The 13,395-nt window shown below is 42.9% G+C and overlaps 1 protein-coding gene across 1 annotated transcript in view; it reads left to right on the top strand.

Annotated features, from left to right (window-relative positions):
• DDX31 (DEAD (Asp-Glu-Ala-Asp) box polypeptide 31) overlaps positions 1 to 13,395 on the top strand; it is a gene marked incomplete at its 3' end in the record, with an annotated part of 74,349 nt that overhangs the window by 7,042 nt on the left and 53,912 nt on the right. The window contains 7 exon segments of the mRNA XM_010856771.1: positions 807 to 877; positions 1,782 to 1,846; positions 8,016 to 8,060; positions 9,374 to 9,415; positions 10,212 to 10,276; positions 11,803 to 11,922; positions 12,050 to 12,156. Of these exon segments, the coding sequence (XP_010855073.1) occupies positions 807 to 877; positions 1,782 to 1,846; positions 8,016 to 8,060; positions 9,374 to 9,415; positions 10,212 to 10,276; positions 11,803 to 11,922; positions 12,050 to 12,156 (515 nt within the window).

Genomic DNA, 13,395 nt, shown 5'->3' on the forward strand with positions numbered 1-13,395 from the left:
CATGTACGTTTTAATGTCACCTTTCACTTAGAAGGAGCTGTTAGTAAAAGCATCAAAGAGAAAATGAGCCCCTTTGTTACTGTTTTGTTCAGTTTTAGCAATCAAATGTGATTTCCATATCCTTTCAGTTTCTTTTAAATTTTATTGAAATATAGTTCGCTTATAATTTTTAATTTCTGCTGTTATAACAGAGTGATTCAGTTATATAAATGTAGATTCTTGTTCATATTCTTTTCTGTTGTAGTTTATCACAGGACGTTGAATATAGCTCCCTATACTATGCAGTAAGACCTTGTCATTTTAGTTGTTTGTTTGGGAATACACACCTGGATACACATCTTACCATGTCCGTGGCAGTCATATTTGGTTTTCTAGAGTCGGCAGCAATTTCTGGCTGTCTGCGGGGCCCACGAGCCCCCCTTTCCCTCTTCTGCTTGGGAATCTTTCCATAACGTCTTATTGCTTCGTATTCCCTGGTTCACAAGATAGAGTACGTGATGTGCTTTGTGGTGGCTCCAGCTTGTCATCATGCTGGTCGCATTTTTCTTTTTAATTAGTGTAGCATACCAGCCAATCTCTGGGTTGCCTCAACTTTTTCAGCCCCATAAGTTTCAAAAATTTAACTAGGGTTTTGCCCTTCTAACCATCAAAGGCTTCTCAGCCCTTCCCATGACTGTTCAGGGGACCTCCAAGGTGACGTAGAGCCTGGGTCAGTTGCATTCTGTGGATCTTGTGTCTCTGCCTGTAAACCTGGGCAGGTAGTACATCATAGGTAAGCATGTGCTCTTTCTTTCGGGCGGCCCAAGCGTTCAGAAGCAGAGCATCCCAGTGTTGCTGGAAGGCAGAGATGCCCTCGTGCGATCCCAGACGGGCTCAGGTCAGTCATCACTTGATTTCTGCCCTTCCTCCACGGTCATGTGGTGAGCTGTCTGTTGATGGTGGTGGCTGCTTTGTTTGGTGGCGGGAGGGGAGGCCGTGCTTGCTTCTGATCAGAGCCCTGAAAGGAAGGGGATGATCAATGGGACCACAATCAGGAATGATCAGAAAGGAGTCAGGTTCCACAGTCATTTCTCAGCGCCCCTCCCAGGGCTCTACCTGGTCCCACCATCTATGGCTAGAGCCGTCCATCTTCACTCCAGTGGCAATGAATATTTTTTTCTGGTGTTGAAACACTCTTGCCATGAGCACGCACTGATCAGATGCCAGTTGTTGTGCTCAATCATGGAACACTGGTTTTGTTCCAGAACAGCCTGGAAGGACTTTTCTGACCTCTTGTGCCTGTAAGAGCAAGTCAGCTATCCTTTCCTCCCCCGCTCAGCCACTGTCCAGATGGGCGGAAGCCCAAGGGTTTTGCCATCCATGGTTTCTCCTTGGATTCTGGAGGCCAGCTCTGGGCTTCCAACTGGCTCCTGACCGTGAAAGCACCACAGACGACACTTCTGCCTTCAGAAGCGCCTTTGAGAGGTTGAAGGTGACCCTGGGGAGGGGAGCTTCTCTAGTTCCTAGGGACATTCACTGAGCTGAGCTTCTGTGAGACTTGGGGAGAGTATCATTGTCTCCTTTGCTAGACGTTAAAGGAGCGAAGCTGCAGGTTTATTAGAAGCACTGCATTCACAGAGCAGAACTAGGAGCTGTGACAGACAGGTGACTTCCGTTTTCCCCTGAATGTGAGTGCACTTTTCTATCTCCAGACTTCAGGGCGGTGCCAGTTTCCTTTACTATTTTTGGTTTTCTGATGTCCTCAGACTCCGGTTTTAATTCCTCTTGTCCTCTTTTAAAAGGTAAAACTCTTGCCTATTGCATCCCTGTGGTCCAGTCTCTTCAAGCAATGCAATCCAAAATACAGGTGAGTGGGAAGGCTGTCTTTCTGGGAGTTCCCCGTCCAATTGTTAGGACTTTGAGTTTCACTGCCAGGGGCCTGGGTTCACTCCCTAGTTGGAGAACAAATATCCTGCAAGCTACTCGACAAGGCCAAAAAACAAAAGAAAGTGCATTTTTTCTATTATTGTTCATGGTGCATATGAAACCATCAAACTGAACCAAAGCAGTTAAATCTTTTCACTTAGCTTTGTTTTCTTATTTCTGTTTAATTCATTTACTATGTAAGCATGTTGCATCTAAAGATTGTGCCCAGAGTGGGGGATAAAATAAAAAATAGAGCAAATAATAGACAACTGTAACAGTCATTCTAGCAGGTCTCCTGGGAACATTTGTAAGATGCTACCTATGTGTCAGACATGCTGCTCTATGCTTTGTTCATGTTATCTTCTTGGCTTGCTAACTGCCCTAATCGCACTGAATTGGAAGGAATTACTGTTAACCTCAATTTGAAAAAAAACAAGGAGACTTGAAGTTAAATACCATCCTAAGGCCATGCGGGGAGTGAACCTGAAGTTGGGTCTCCGCCTCCATTCTCTTTGGCTCCAAAGGCCAAGCTCCTCTTAGCAGAAACGGTTAGCGTTATATTAAAAACAGGGATTTGGCACAAATAGTAGAAGTGAAAATAAGCACCCCATCAGTGAGTGTGGCAGTTGGGCCGCCTTGTGTTTTGTGTTTTCTCGGACCTCTCTTTAGTTGTGAAACACACTTGGCACCTGGGCCAGAGGGGCCAGAACTAGGTTCCTTGGCACGGATCCCGAGGAGGCCGCATGAGTGCCGTGTTCCGTGGGCATCAGTATCATCTCAGAATCCAACTTGAATCTCACGAATACACCCTGGTTATTCTGAGTTGAGAGGAAACGGTGAGAATAGAAATAGGAAGCAGAGTAGTTCGCCGGCAGACGAGAAGAGCCGGTTGGTCACTTTTCCCTTGGTTTGGGCACGCAGACTTGGACGTGTGCCGAGCCTTCCTGTTACTGCAGTGACAGAATGAATAACGATAGTGCTGGGTTCTGGTCCACAGTCTAAAACAAACACCTTTAGTCCAGACTGACGCAAATGAGTTATTGGCTAAACAGATGGGACAAGGGGAAGCCCTTCCTTACAGTAGAAGTCCAGTGAATTCGTATAGAACATCATCATGTAGCAAATGCCACAGTGATACTGCTTCAGGCAGGAATCATCAGAGATGTGAAAGTGAGCGGATTGAAGTGTGAGGAAAATGGGATATTTACACACTCAAGTTATCTTTCCAGGAACTAGAGGAAAAGATGGTACCTTTATGGTGGGGGGCCTGGCTGTCACCACCGCATCCACGGGCTTACGGGGGACCTCACCAGTGCGGGGTTGTGTTGACCTCACAGGTCTCCTGCTAGGGGGATGAAGGATAAAATTGTACTTCCCTGGTTTTCTTTCATATATATATTTTTTTTCTTTTAATTTTCATATGTTTTTGTTGTTTGTTTGTTTTTGGTTGTGCTGGGTCTTCACTGTTACACAGGCTTTTCTCTGGTTGCAGCAGGTGGGGCTGCTCTCTAGGTGTGGTATGAGGGCTTCTGTAGGTGCAGCTCCCAGGCTCTAGAGCACGGGCTCAGTGGTCGTGGTGCATGGGCTTAGTTGCTCCGTGGCATGTAGGATCTTCCAGGGTCAGGGATTGAGCCTGTGTCTCCTGCATTGGCAGGCGGATTCTTTACCTCTGAGCCACAAAGGATGTCCTTCTCTGGTTTTCTTGCCACAAATGCACAATTCTAATTTGATCACAAACATCAAATAAAGCCAAGTCAAAAGACATTCTACACAGCAACTGGCAAGTACTCAAACTATTAAGGTCACAGAAGACAAAGATATACTAAAGCTCTACCCCAGAGTGAAGGAGACGAAAGACACGACAGCTGAGTGCTGTGTGTGGCCCTGAATTGGATCTGAGTCTGGAAAAAGGCGTGTTAGAAAATCAGTTAACAAAATTTGAATAAGGTCTATAGATTAACTGATAATATTGAATCAGTGTTAATTTCCAGTGTATCAGGTTGGCCCAAAGGTTTGTTCAGATTTTTCCATAAGATCTTAACATAATGATTTTGAGAATCAATGTCATATAAGGAAGCTGGGAGGAGGGGATAAGGGAGTTCTGTGAACTATTTGTGTAGTTTTGTGTAAGCCCGAAATTATTTCAGAATGAACATGTTCAAATTTAAACTTTATTTAGATGATTTTAAGTCAATAAAACAAATCCTACACTATCATTCAAGTGACAGAACCTTATGTAGTTATTGAAAGCGATATTTTCTTCATCTCTTTGTGAACTCAATAGACACTCTTGCCGTGTTAACAAAGGGAGGTTACAAAGCGGTGTGTATAATGATAGTCCAGTTTCATGACTGATGGTCGTGTATACGCATGTATATATGTGCATGCACACTCAGAGATGAGAAAGACACTTTTCAAACTAATACTGGTTTTCTCTGAGGTGGATGAGTGGGATTCTGTTTCCTGTGGATGACTGGTGTTTTCTTCCACTGGGTACTTTGGAGTGCTGGGGTTCATACAAGGGGCTTTCACATTGTACCCGGTACAGATTAGAGGAGAAGTATGAATTATTAGGTCAGTGTGGTAAAGTCTCAGCTCTTTAGATACTCCAGGAGAATGTCTGTAGACAGTGGAGGGTTTTTTCCTTCTTGGAAAGTTGCAGGGTTTGGGCGTATATCTGGGTTGGCGTGGATCCCACAGTTCCAGTGCAGCTGACTCATTTCCTGGACCCGTGAACTAAGGACAGCAGAGATGCAGTTGTGTTCCTAGAGTGGACAGCATGGTGGGGCTGTGCTCAAAACCTGGCTCTGAGTGAGACGTTGAGCGCATCATTCCATCCCTGTATGCTCCAGGGGGGAATCATGGGGAGCCTGTGTCCTGGGGTTGCCAGGATTAAGGAAGGCGTTGCACCTGGATAGTAGAGCCCTGCTTCCCCGATCCTGGCAACAGTACCTGCCCACTCAGTGTCCTCGTCGTCAGCAACGTGGACTTGTATGAAGGGCAGTGTTCTGAATTGCTTATATTCAGAGCATTAACCAGCCGTGTATATTTACTCAAGTATTTTTTTAATATCAATAACAGCTCATTTTATTAAAGATGGAAGTATTCTGTAGAAACGGTTTTCCAAGCCCAAATTTATTTCAAGTAACATTCAGTATAGGCCCTTGTGGTTCAAAGTAAACGGATCTGGCCTGTTAAAAACCCGTCTGGAGGGAGCAGCGAATTCAAGGCACCCGGCAGAGGCTTCAATTACTGTAGTGATGGGATAAGAACGGACCAATTTTCTGTGTTTCCACACTTTCAGCTCCTTGGGCTCTCTTTTTTTTTTTTTTTTTAAAACATCTCATCCATCCTTCCTCACTCACTTCTGCCTTGCGAGGAACTGATTGTTCTTTCTTCTTCTTTGTGTAGTAACACCTTTTGAAATGTCAGAATCTCTAACGCTGCGGTGTTGATACCCTTGTACTAACATGTTTACCATTCCCCGCCCGGGCTTCAGCACCGTCTCGCAAAGATGTTGAGTACAGACACCTCTAGTTTGAATTCCAAATCTTTTTCTCCTTGTGGGTAAATATTTCCTATGCAAAACATGAAAACCATCCTTGTAATTTAATTTGCCACTAAATCTGTGCTTAGCTTCTACACTAATGTGGCTTTTTTTTTTCCCCAAGATTTTTTTTTTTTTTGATGTGGACCATTTTTTTAAAGCTTTTATTGAATTTTTTACAATATTGCTTCTGTTTTCTCTTTTGATTCTTCGCCCGCGAGGCATGTGGGGTCTTAGTTCCCTGACCAGGGATGGAACCCACACCCTCTGCATTGGAAGGTGAGGTCCTAGCCCCTGGACCACCAGGGAAGTTCCCTAACAGAGTTTTGGTTCCTCCCCTGTGTGTCCCAGCACTTTGGAGATGCAGGGCACCACTGGACCCTTTTCAGATTACTTTGTTTTCTTCTATCATTGTTACAGTTATTTATGGATATAATGTATATGTTAAAAAAATTTCTTGAAGAGTACCAAAGAACATACAGTGATCAGTGAGTCGTTCTACTGCCCCTTGGCCCAAATAGCACGGCTCTTAGGATAGTGTGGTCCTTATCACCAGCATCTTGTTTATCCTCCCAGGGATATTCTTTGGGTGTAAAGTAAGTCTGAGTATGCATAGTTCCCCCCACTTTGGCTGAAGTTTTTGTTTGATACAGAAATGGTTGCTTGCTATGCACTGTGCCTTGCTCATCTTCACTTAATATGTTGGGATGCTTTCTTATCATTGCTGTGTTGACCTGCTTGGTTTTTTTTTATGGCCCCCTAGTATTCCACTGGATGTTTGTACCATAAATTATTGAGTCATTCCCTCATTGATGGAATTTATGTTGTATTCAACATTTTTCTACAAAGCAATTAAACAACTTCTTTACACACACTTATGAATCTTTTTGAGAAGTTCTTATAAATGGAATTTGTATTTTTATTTGGTAGATAATGCCAAAATTGATCTTAAAAGGAGTTTCACCGATTTTCATTCCCACCAACGGTGTACAGGAGTTTCTGTGTCCCTGTGCCTGTATCAACACTGTCGGCTGTTTTATTTTTGCTCATCTGACGGGAAAAATATTGTGTCCTAGTTTTAATTTGAATTTCTCTTGGGAGTAAAGTTGAGCATCTTTTCACATGTTTAAAAGTCATATATTGAATTATTATTTCCATAAATTAACTGTTATGCCCTTCTCCATTTTTCTGTTTGAGTTGATGGTTTTTTTATTTTTATTTTTAATTGAATTACAAACCTTTATAAACTAAGAAATGGTCTTTTCTCTTATGTATGGCATATTTTTCCCCATGTTATTTGATTCAATTTTGTTTAGGTATTACTTTTTCATCGTGAAATTTTAAATTTTTTGTGTAATAAAATTCTTCATGTTTTATAGTTTCTGAGTTTTATGTCATCTGTAAAAAGGCCAACTTAACTCCAACTGTATTTTTCTAGCTTAGTTTTAAAAGGGCATTTAAATTGTCCGTCTTTTCATTGCTGATACAAATTGCCCCTTACTGTATATTTCCTGACTTTTTATATGTATTTGATTTAATTCTGGACTGTATTTGCTATTATAATCTCTTAAGTGCTAGCATCAGTTTTGAAAAAGCTACTACGGATTTAAGTTGTTTTAACACACACGATGTTCAGAAATATCTTGATTATTCCTGCACATTTGTTTTTCCATGTGAACTTTGAAATCGGCTTATCTGGTTATGTATATTATTTTTATATGCATGTATATGTATATTTGTGACATTTTATATATGCATAAATATGCATGTTCATGACATTTTTATTAGAATTACATTTATGGATTGATTTAGGGAGATTAGCTTATTAATAATATTGGGTCTTCTTATCCAAGAATCATTTATTTAAATTTTATTTTATGTTCCTCAGAGGTATTTAAAAATTTTTATTGTGTTTTTGTGCAGTGTAGTTTTTTATGTTGGGTTTTTTTTTTGGTTTTTTTTTTTTTTTTTTTGCTATTCCTAAACATGGTTCCATCTAACTTTCTGAATTGGAAGGTTATTGATTTTTATATATTAATTTTACATTCAGCTAGTTGACTGAATTGTCTTTCTGTAATAGATTTTCAAGTGATTTCTTAAGCTTTTTTTTCTTTATGATAAAATATCATCTGCTAATAATGACCACTTTACCTCTTACTTTCCATTTTCATGCATATTTCTTTGTCTGATTGCATGGGTCAGAACTTCTAGATCATTGTTCCATGATAATGGGCTTCCCTGGCGGCTCAGACGATATAGAATCCCAGGGAGACCTGGGTTCGACCCCTGGGTTGGGACGATCCCCTGGAGAAGGAAATGGCAACCCACTCCAGTATTCTCGCCTGGAGAATTCCATGGACAGAGGAGCCTGGCGGGCTACAGTCCATGGGGTCGCAAAGAGTCGGACACCACTGAGTGAGCACACAAGCACAGTGGGCCATCTTACCCCTTTCTTTAATAAGACTGCCTCTCATGTTTACAAGTGGCTACCCTTAATATCTGTCCAGATTCCTGTGACCTGTGTTCATTCAACTCATGGCATTTCTTTTCTTCTGTTCAATAGCGTGGTGATGGCCCCTATGCTCTGATACTGGTGCCAACAAGAGAGGTAAGCAGTCCCACTTTCGGGGTGTGTACTAATAATAAGCAGGTTCTTTCAGCAATATCGTTGAATAAAATTCAGGTGTTTTGACTATTTTTCTCCCTACTGCACCAATCACCACACTCTTTTCCTTTGCCAAGGAACCATCCTCTGATTTCTGACAAGAAGAAAAATTTGAGTAGTCTTAGAAACCAGAAGTTTTTGGTTTTGGAGAAGTGTTTCTCTGTTATCTAAAAACTAATGACATTATAGATTTCTTTTAAAAGGAATTAAAATAATTGCATTTTTGTACATTTTTTTTCTTTTACAACTTAATTAAAAATTAAAAGCAGTTGACCCTAAAAATGTAACTTTTTTTTTTTTTTTAAATTTTGTGCTTGTTTCTGAAAGTTAAGCTTTTTGATATTTTTCTTCTTTCTTGGTAGAAATCTCTTCTATCTGATTTATTTTATTTGCCTGTGGAGAAAATTGCAGATCAGGATGTGTGTTTTCTGTATCAAATGCCAATCACTTCCTTGCAGAGAACAGATCTCGGCGATGGAGGTTTCAGCCCAGCCTTTTGAACATCCTGCAGTGCCCTGTCTCAGCTCCATCCAGTGAAGGAGCAGGCATAGAGCTATTTAAATTTTTACAGCAGCAACCTCGCCGCTTCCCTGGGATGCTTCATGAATACTAAACACATGGAAACTGTGTATCTTCCTTGGATAAAGGGATTACGTAGAGGCTTTGTTGATGGTTGTTAAAGGCTATAACCTACATTTATTTTCTCTGTCTCTGTTTCCACTGGGCTTGTTCGTTTCTGTGTTGTTTCTGCCCCCCTTAATAAACTTGGGAAATGATCATCTCTGTCCTTAGCTGCTGCTCTGCCCCGACATAGCCTTAGGAAATAGTCATGTCACCTCTACAGCAGCAACCCCAAGGCTAGCCTGCTGCGTCACCATACCCCTTCACACATACTACATTCTCTCTTTCCAGAGGCAGCCAGATTCAGGTCGACTCTGCTTCATTTTCTTCCATCTTTGTGCACCATAGACTGCACCTCTCTGCACGGTACTCTGGGAATTTGAGCCAGCAGAGGGAGCACAGAACACTGTGTTTGTGTGTGTCCAAGAAATAGATTCTCCAAACTGACAGGTTTCAGCATCAGCCTAAGAACGAGATGTGTTTCCCAAGGAGATTCTATGTAGAGGACTTTTTTTAATCCTAGCTTGAGGTCCTAGGTTGCATCCTTATCACTTCACACTGTCTAAATTTTTAAAAATAAATGAAAAGGAAGGGCGGGACCTTGCTCATCTTTTCTCACTTTTTCATGTTTACAGCTGGCTCTGCAAAGCTTTGATACTGTCCAGAAACTGCTTAAGGTAAGGCAAGCCACAAGTTCAGCTTTGTCTTTTTTTCCCGACTTTTTGAGGAAAGAGATCCCACAGTCTTTTCTTTATTTTCAAAGAGCTAGGAATCACGCCAGTGTCCCTCCATTTTCTGGTTGTCTCTGCTCTCCCCAGGTACAGTTTGTAGGTTTTTATTGATCTAAACCTATGAATCACTGATTTCTGGCTTAGTGAGTTTACTAGTGTTTCCTGGTACTTCCATTCCTATAATCTATTCATCATAGTCACTAGCAAGCTACCTACAGAGCTTCACAGGTACAACCTTAAGGTGATCCAGTGAAAGCAACTTAACGGGCTGCAAGCAGGGGTTGTTTCAGAATGGAGAGAGAGAAAGCTTCCGAGTCAAAGCCTGCCAGCCCACCAAATTATAATGAGAATTGATCTCTCCTTTTCTTTCATCATGGGTGGCAATGAGGAAGCATTGTATTTGGGTTTGATCTTAACCAAAAAGGAAAAAATAAAGGCAATAGACTCACTGAAACGTGTTTTCAGTTCAGGCTCTATAGGGAAAGGCAGAGAAGCTCCTTGAATCATTTAAAAAGCTCATATTCCTCTCTTGCAGCATTGGAAGCTAGTTGAATAGTTGTAATTTAAGTTAGTGCTGATAACCACGGGCCTGGCAATGCCTTGGAACTGTGTCTGCGTAGTATTGCCTCCTGCACTGAGAAGCTCTCCCTCCCAACTTCCTAAAGGAACAGGAATTTGCAGTTAGGCTCTGTTTTCTGTAAACAGGGCTTCACATTGATTTTGGTCTGATGTCTTTCTGTAGCCATTTACCTGGATTGTGCCTGGAGTGTTAATGGGAGGAGAGAAGAGAAAATCAGAAAAGGCCAGGTAGGAGAGTTTTGTTCGTTGTTAATTCCTTTTTCAATCTGCTCTGTCTTCCTCTTCTGTAAGACTTTGGCCCTTCTCATCCTGGGGAGGGAGAGCCTTGTCCCAGACGGTGGTTCCTAGTCCCAGGATGTACGGACAGCTCGAGTCCCCGTGAGGGGTTGTTCTAAACAGTGCTATTTGTTTTAAATATTGATGAGCATACCAGTGGTTCCCTTTTGATGTGATCAATGACAGCTCCTTACCTTCTTAACTCACACCGTCAACTCCTCCCATCACCCAATATCCATGGTCCCCCTTGGTAAGGATACATCCTCTTAGATTCCCATTTGTGACATTGGGAGTTTGGGAATTTGTTGTTTGATTTTACAGAAACAAGATTCTAAACCTACATGATGCTTTACATCTTGCTTTTTATACCCAGATACATTTATTTATAATTCTGTGTTAGAATAGGTCATGCGTGTCAATAGAAAATAGTTGCAAGAAGTACATCCCAAATTGTCTACATTCAATTGAAGATGTTTTTACTTTATTGTAGCCTCATGCTTAGTGGTTAAGTCCAACCCTGTGTGTAATGTGTAACCAAGGAGCAGGTACTAAACGTGAAACCTTCAAATACTGGCTAGGATGAGATTCCACCCCACTGTAAACAACAGCCACAGTGCCACAGATGATATGGAGGTTAAGATGATAAGAGGAATCTCTCTTTCACATTTAAGAAGCTGGCTGGCATGGTGCATGCACCAGCGTGAGGACCCCGGTTCATCCTGGTTTTTTGTGCCATTAAGTGAGGCTTTTGTTTTCAAGCTTTCCTCATAGTGTTAGATAGTTGTTGGAGCTCCAGCCATTATATCTAGCCTCCTGCCATACCTCCTTCTTCTAAAGGTACTGATAGGATTTGCATGTTTCTTTTTTCCACGTATCTTATTGCTAGAACATAGGCATGTGTCCACTTAATGACAAGGGCAGCTGGAAAATGTACTCAGCTGAAAACTATACACTTGTATTACTGTGGGCTAATGGGATAAAGGATGTCTGGGGAGTAAGAAGTTAAATTTGTTCTACCTAGTCTATGGGGCAAGGAGGGGCACATTGCCTGGAAGTTACAACAAGAATTCAATGTAAGAAACCTTCCCGCCATTAGAGCACATTGACATGGGATGACTCATTCACGTAAGGGAGTCCCTGGCATAAGCGAGGTGATGATCTGGAATATTCTAGAAAGCATCTGTGGATCAGATAAAGGGCATTGGGTTATATATTAAAGATTTGTTTGAGACTTAAGGTTTTACGATTTAAATAGAATTTCAGCACTTACAGTTATTTTCTGCAAGATAGAGAAACTACAAAGAAAAACAAGAACTTAAATATATCTTTGTATCTACCTGTTGTTATGTTTATCATGACTCAGACTGTGGCACCTTGGCTCTGGCCATGAATCTGTCTTCCTTAACCCTTTCGTTGTGTCTTCCATTGATGCGGCTCCGTCAGATTTACTTTCTGTTGTGATGTATGCTTTTAAACAGGCTCCGAAAAGGAATAAATATCCTTATCTCCACTCCTGGGCGCCTTGTGGATCATATAAAATCCACCAAGAACATCCATTTCCGTCAGATCCGTTGGCTGATTCTGGATGAAGCAGACAGGTGAGCCCTTCTGGGAAGCATGAGAGGTGAAGGGAAAGGGCTGTTTCTGGATCTTCACTGAAACTTCTGGAGTCCTGTAGCATTCCATGTATTCATGGAGATTAAAACTCCTTCCTTGAAACCACAGAATCTTGGATTTGGGTTTTGAAAAGGACCTCACGGTGATCCTCAACGCTGTGAATGCCGAGTGCCAGGAACGACAGAACGTCTTGCTGTCGGCGACGCTCACGGAAGGTGAGTTGAAAAGAAACTCTCTCTGTTCTCAGTGAAGAGGAGGGGCTAGACGTGAGCTGCCCCTCAGCTGTCTGCCTGCCTTGGTTCTCGGCCTCAAGGTGGGGGCCGGAGAGGCAAGGAGGAAGGCGTCCTGAGAGGACCGCTCTCCAAACCGCATGTCCTGCATGCCCGGCCTCCTCTCCCCACCATCCTGACTCTCTCGTCCCTGGCATCTGAGAAGAAGGAGAAAGGGCAGGTCCCAGGTCCAGCACCCTTGCGGGAGGGAGAAGCTACCGGCACTCACGTCGGTGTGGAGGTAGGAGGAGGCTGGTGGTCTCTAGAGGTTGTGATGGTGGGTGCTGCCTGCTCAGGGCGGGGCTCCTGTCCTGAAGGAGGTGGCCTCTCTGCCAGCACGTTTCTAAGCATCATCATCTGCCTTTCTCCTGAAGACACCATGCTGCTCTTTAGTTGCTCAGTCGTGTCTGACTCTTGCGACCATCAGGCTCCTCTGTCCTTGGGACTTTCCAGGCAAGAATACTGGAGTGCGTTGCCATTTCCTTCTCCAGGAGATCTTCCCAACCCAGGGACTGAACCCACATCTCCTGCGTTGGCAGGCGGTTTCATTACCACTGAGCCACCAGGGAAGCCCAGCTGGGACTTTTAAGGCTCTTTTTTAATTAAACCTGAAAAATACATTCCGTGAACTCGTTTCTGTCTTTCCATCCTCGTGAGATGGGGCTTCTTAGCTCTCTGTCGTAGGTGGGAGCACTGAGGCCCCACCAGGATTCCCTGCACACAGAGCGCTGCAGGGTGCCGCAGCGCTTGTGTTCCTGTTTCACTTGGTATACCAGCCAGTGCATGTGTACCAGACGCCATCCACCTGCCCCACCAGCAGTTCTCAGGGTGTGTTCTAACTAACAGTGACCATAAGAGAGAATCCATGAAAAAGGGATTCTGTGCTCAGAGTGGGGGAAATGCCACACACTCCCACCCCCTCTAGGAGATTCATTGGCACAGTCACACAAGTAAAGGTTCTGACAAGGCCTGTAACCATGGGAAGCCCTACGAAAGAATCCCAGGAAACCTTTCTATCAGTATTTCCATAATTTGTTTGACCACCGAAGCCTTTGTGGGAAGTGATGGGCAGACATCTGTTGCAGTGGTCTTCCACAGGTCAGAGTTTAGAAACATTGGTGGTGTATATGGGTTTTTAGGCCCTAGGAAGAAATTGGTGGATCCCTGGGAGCCTGACAGTGGGGC

The sequence above is a fragment of the Bison bison genome, unplaced genomic scaffold, assembly GCF_000754665.1.
Source record: "Bison bison bison isolate TAMUID 2011002044 unplaced genomic scaffold, Bison_UMD1.0 scf7180017864375, whole genome shotgun sequence".
In the NCBI taxonomy this organism is placed as follows: Eukaryota; Metazoa; Chordata; class Mammalia; order Artiodactyla; family Bovidae; genus Bison; species Bison bison.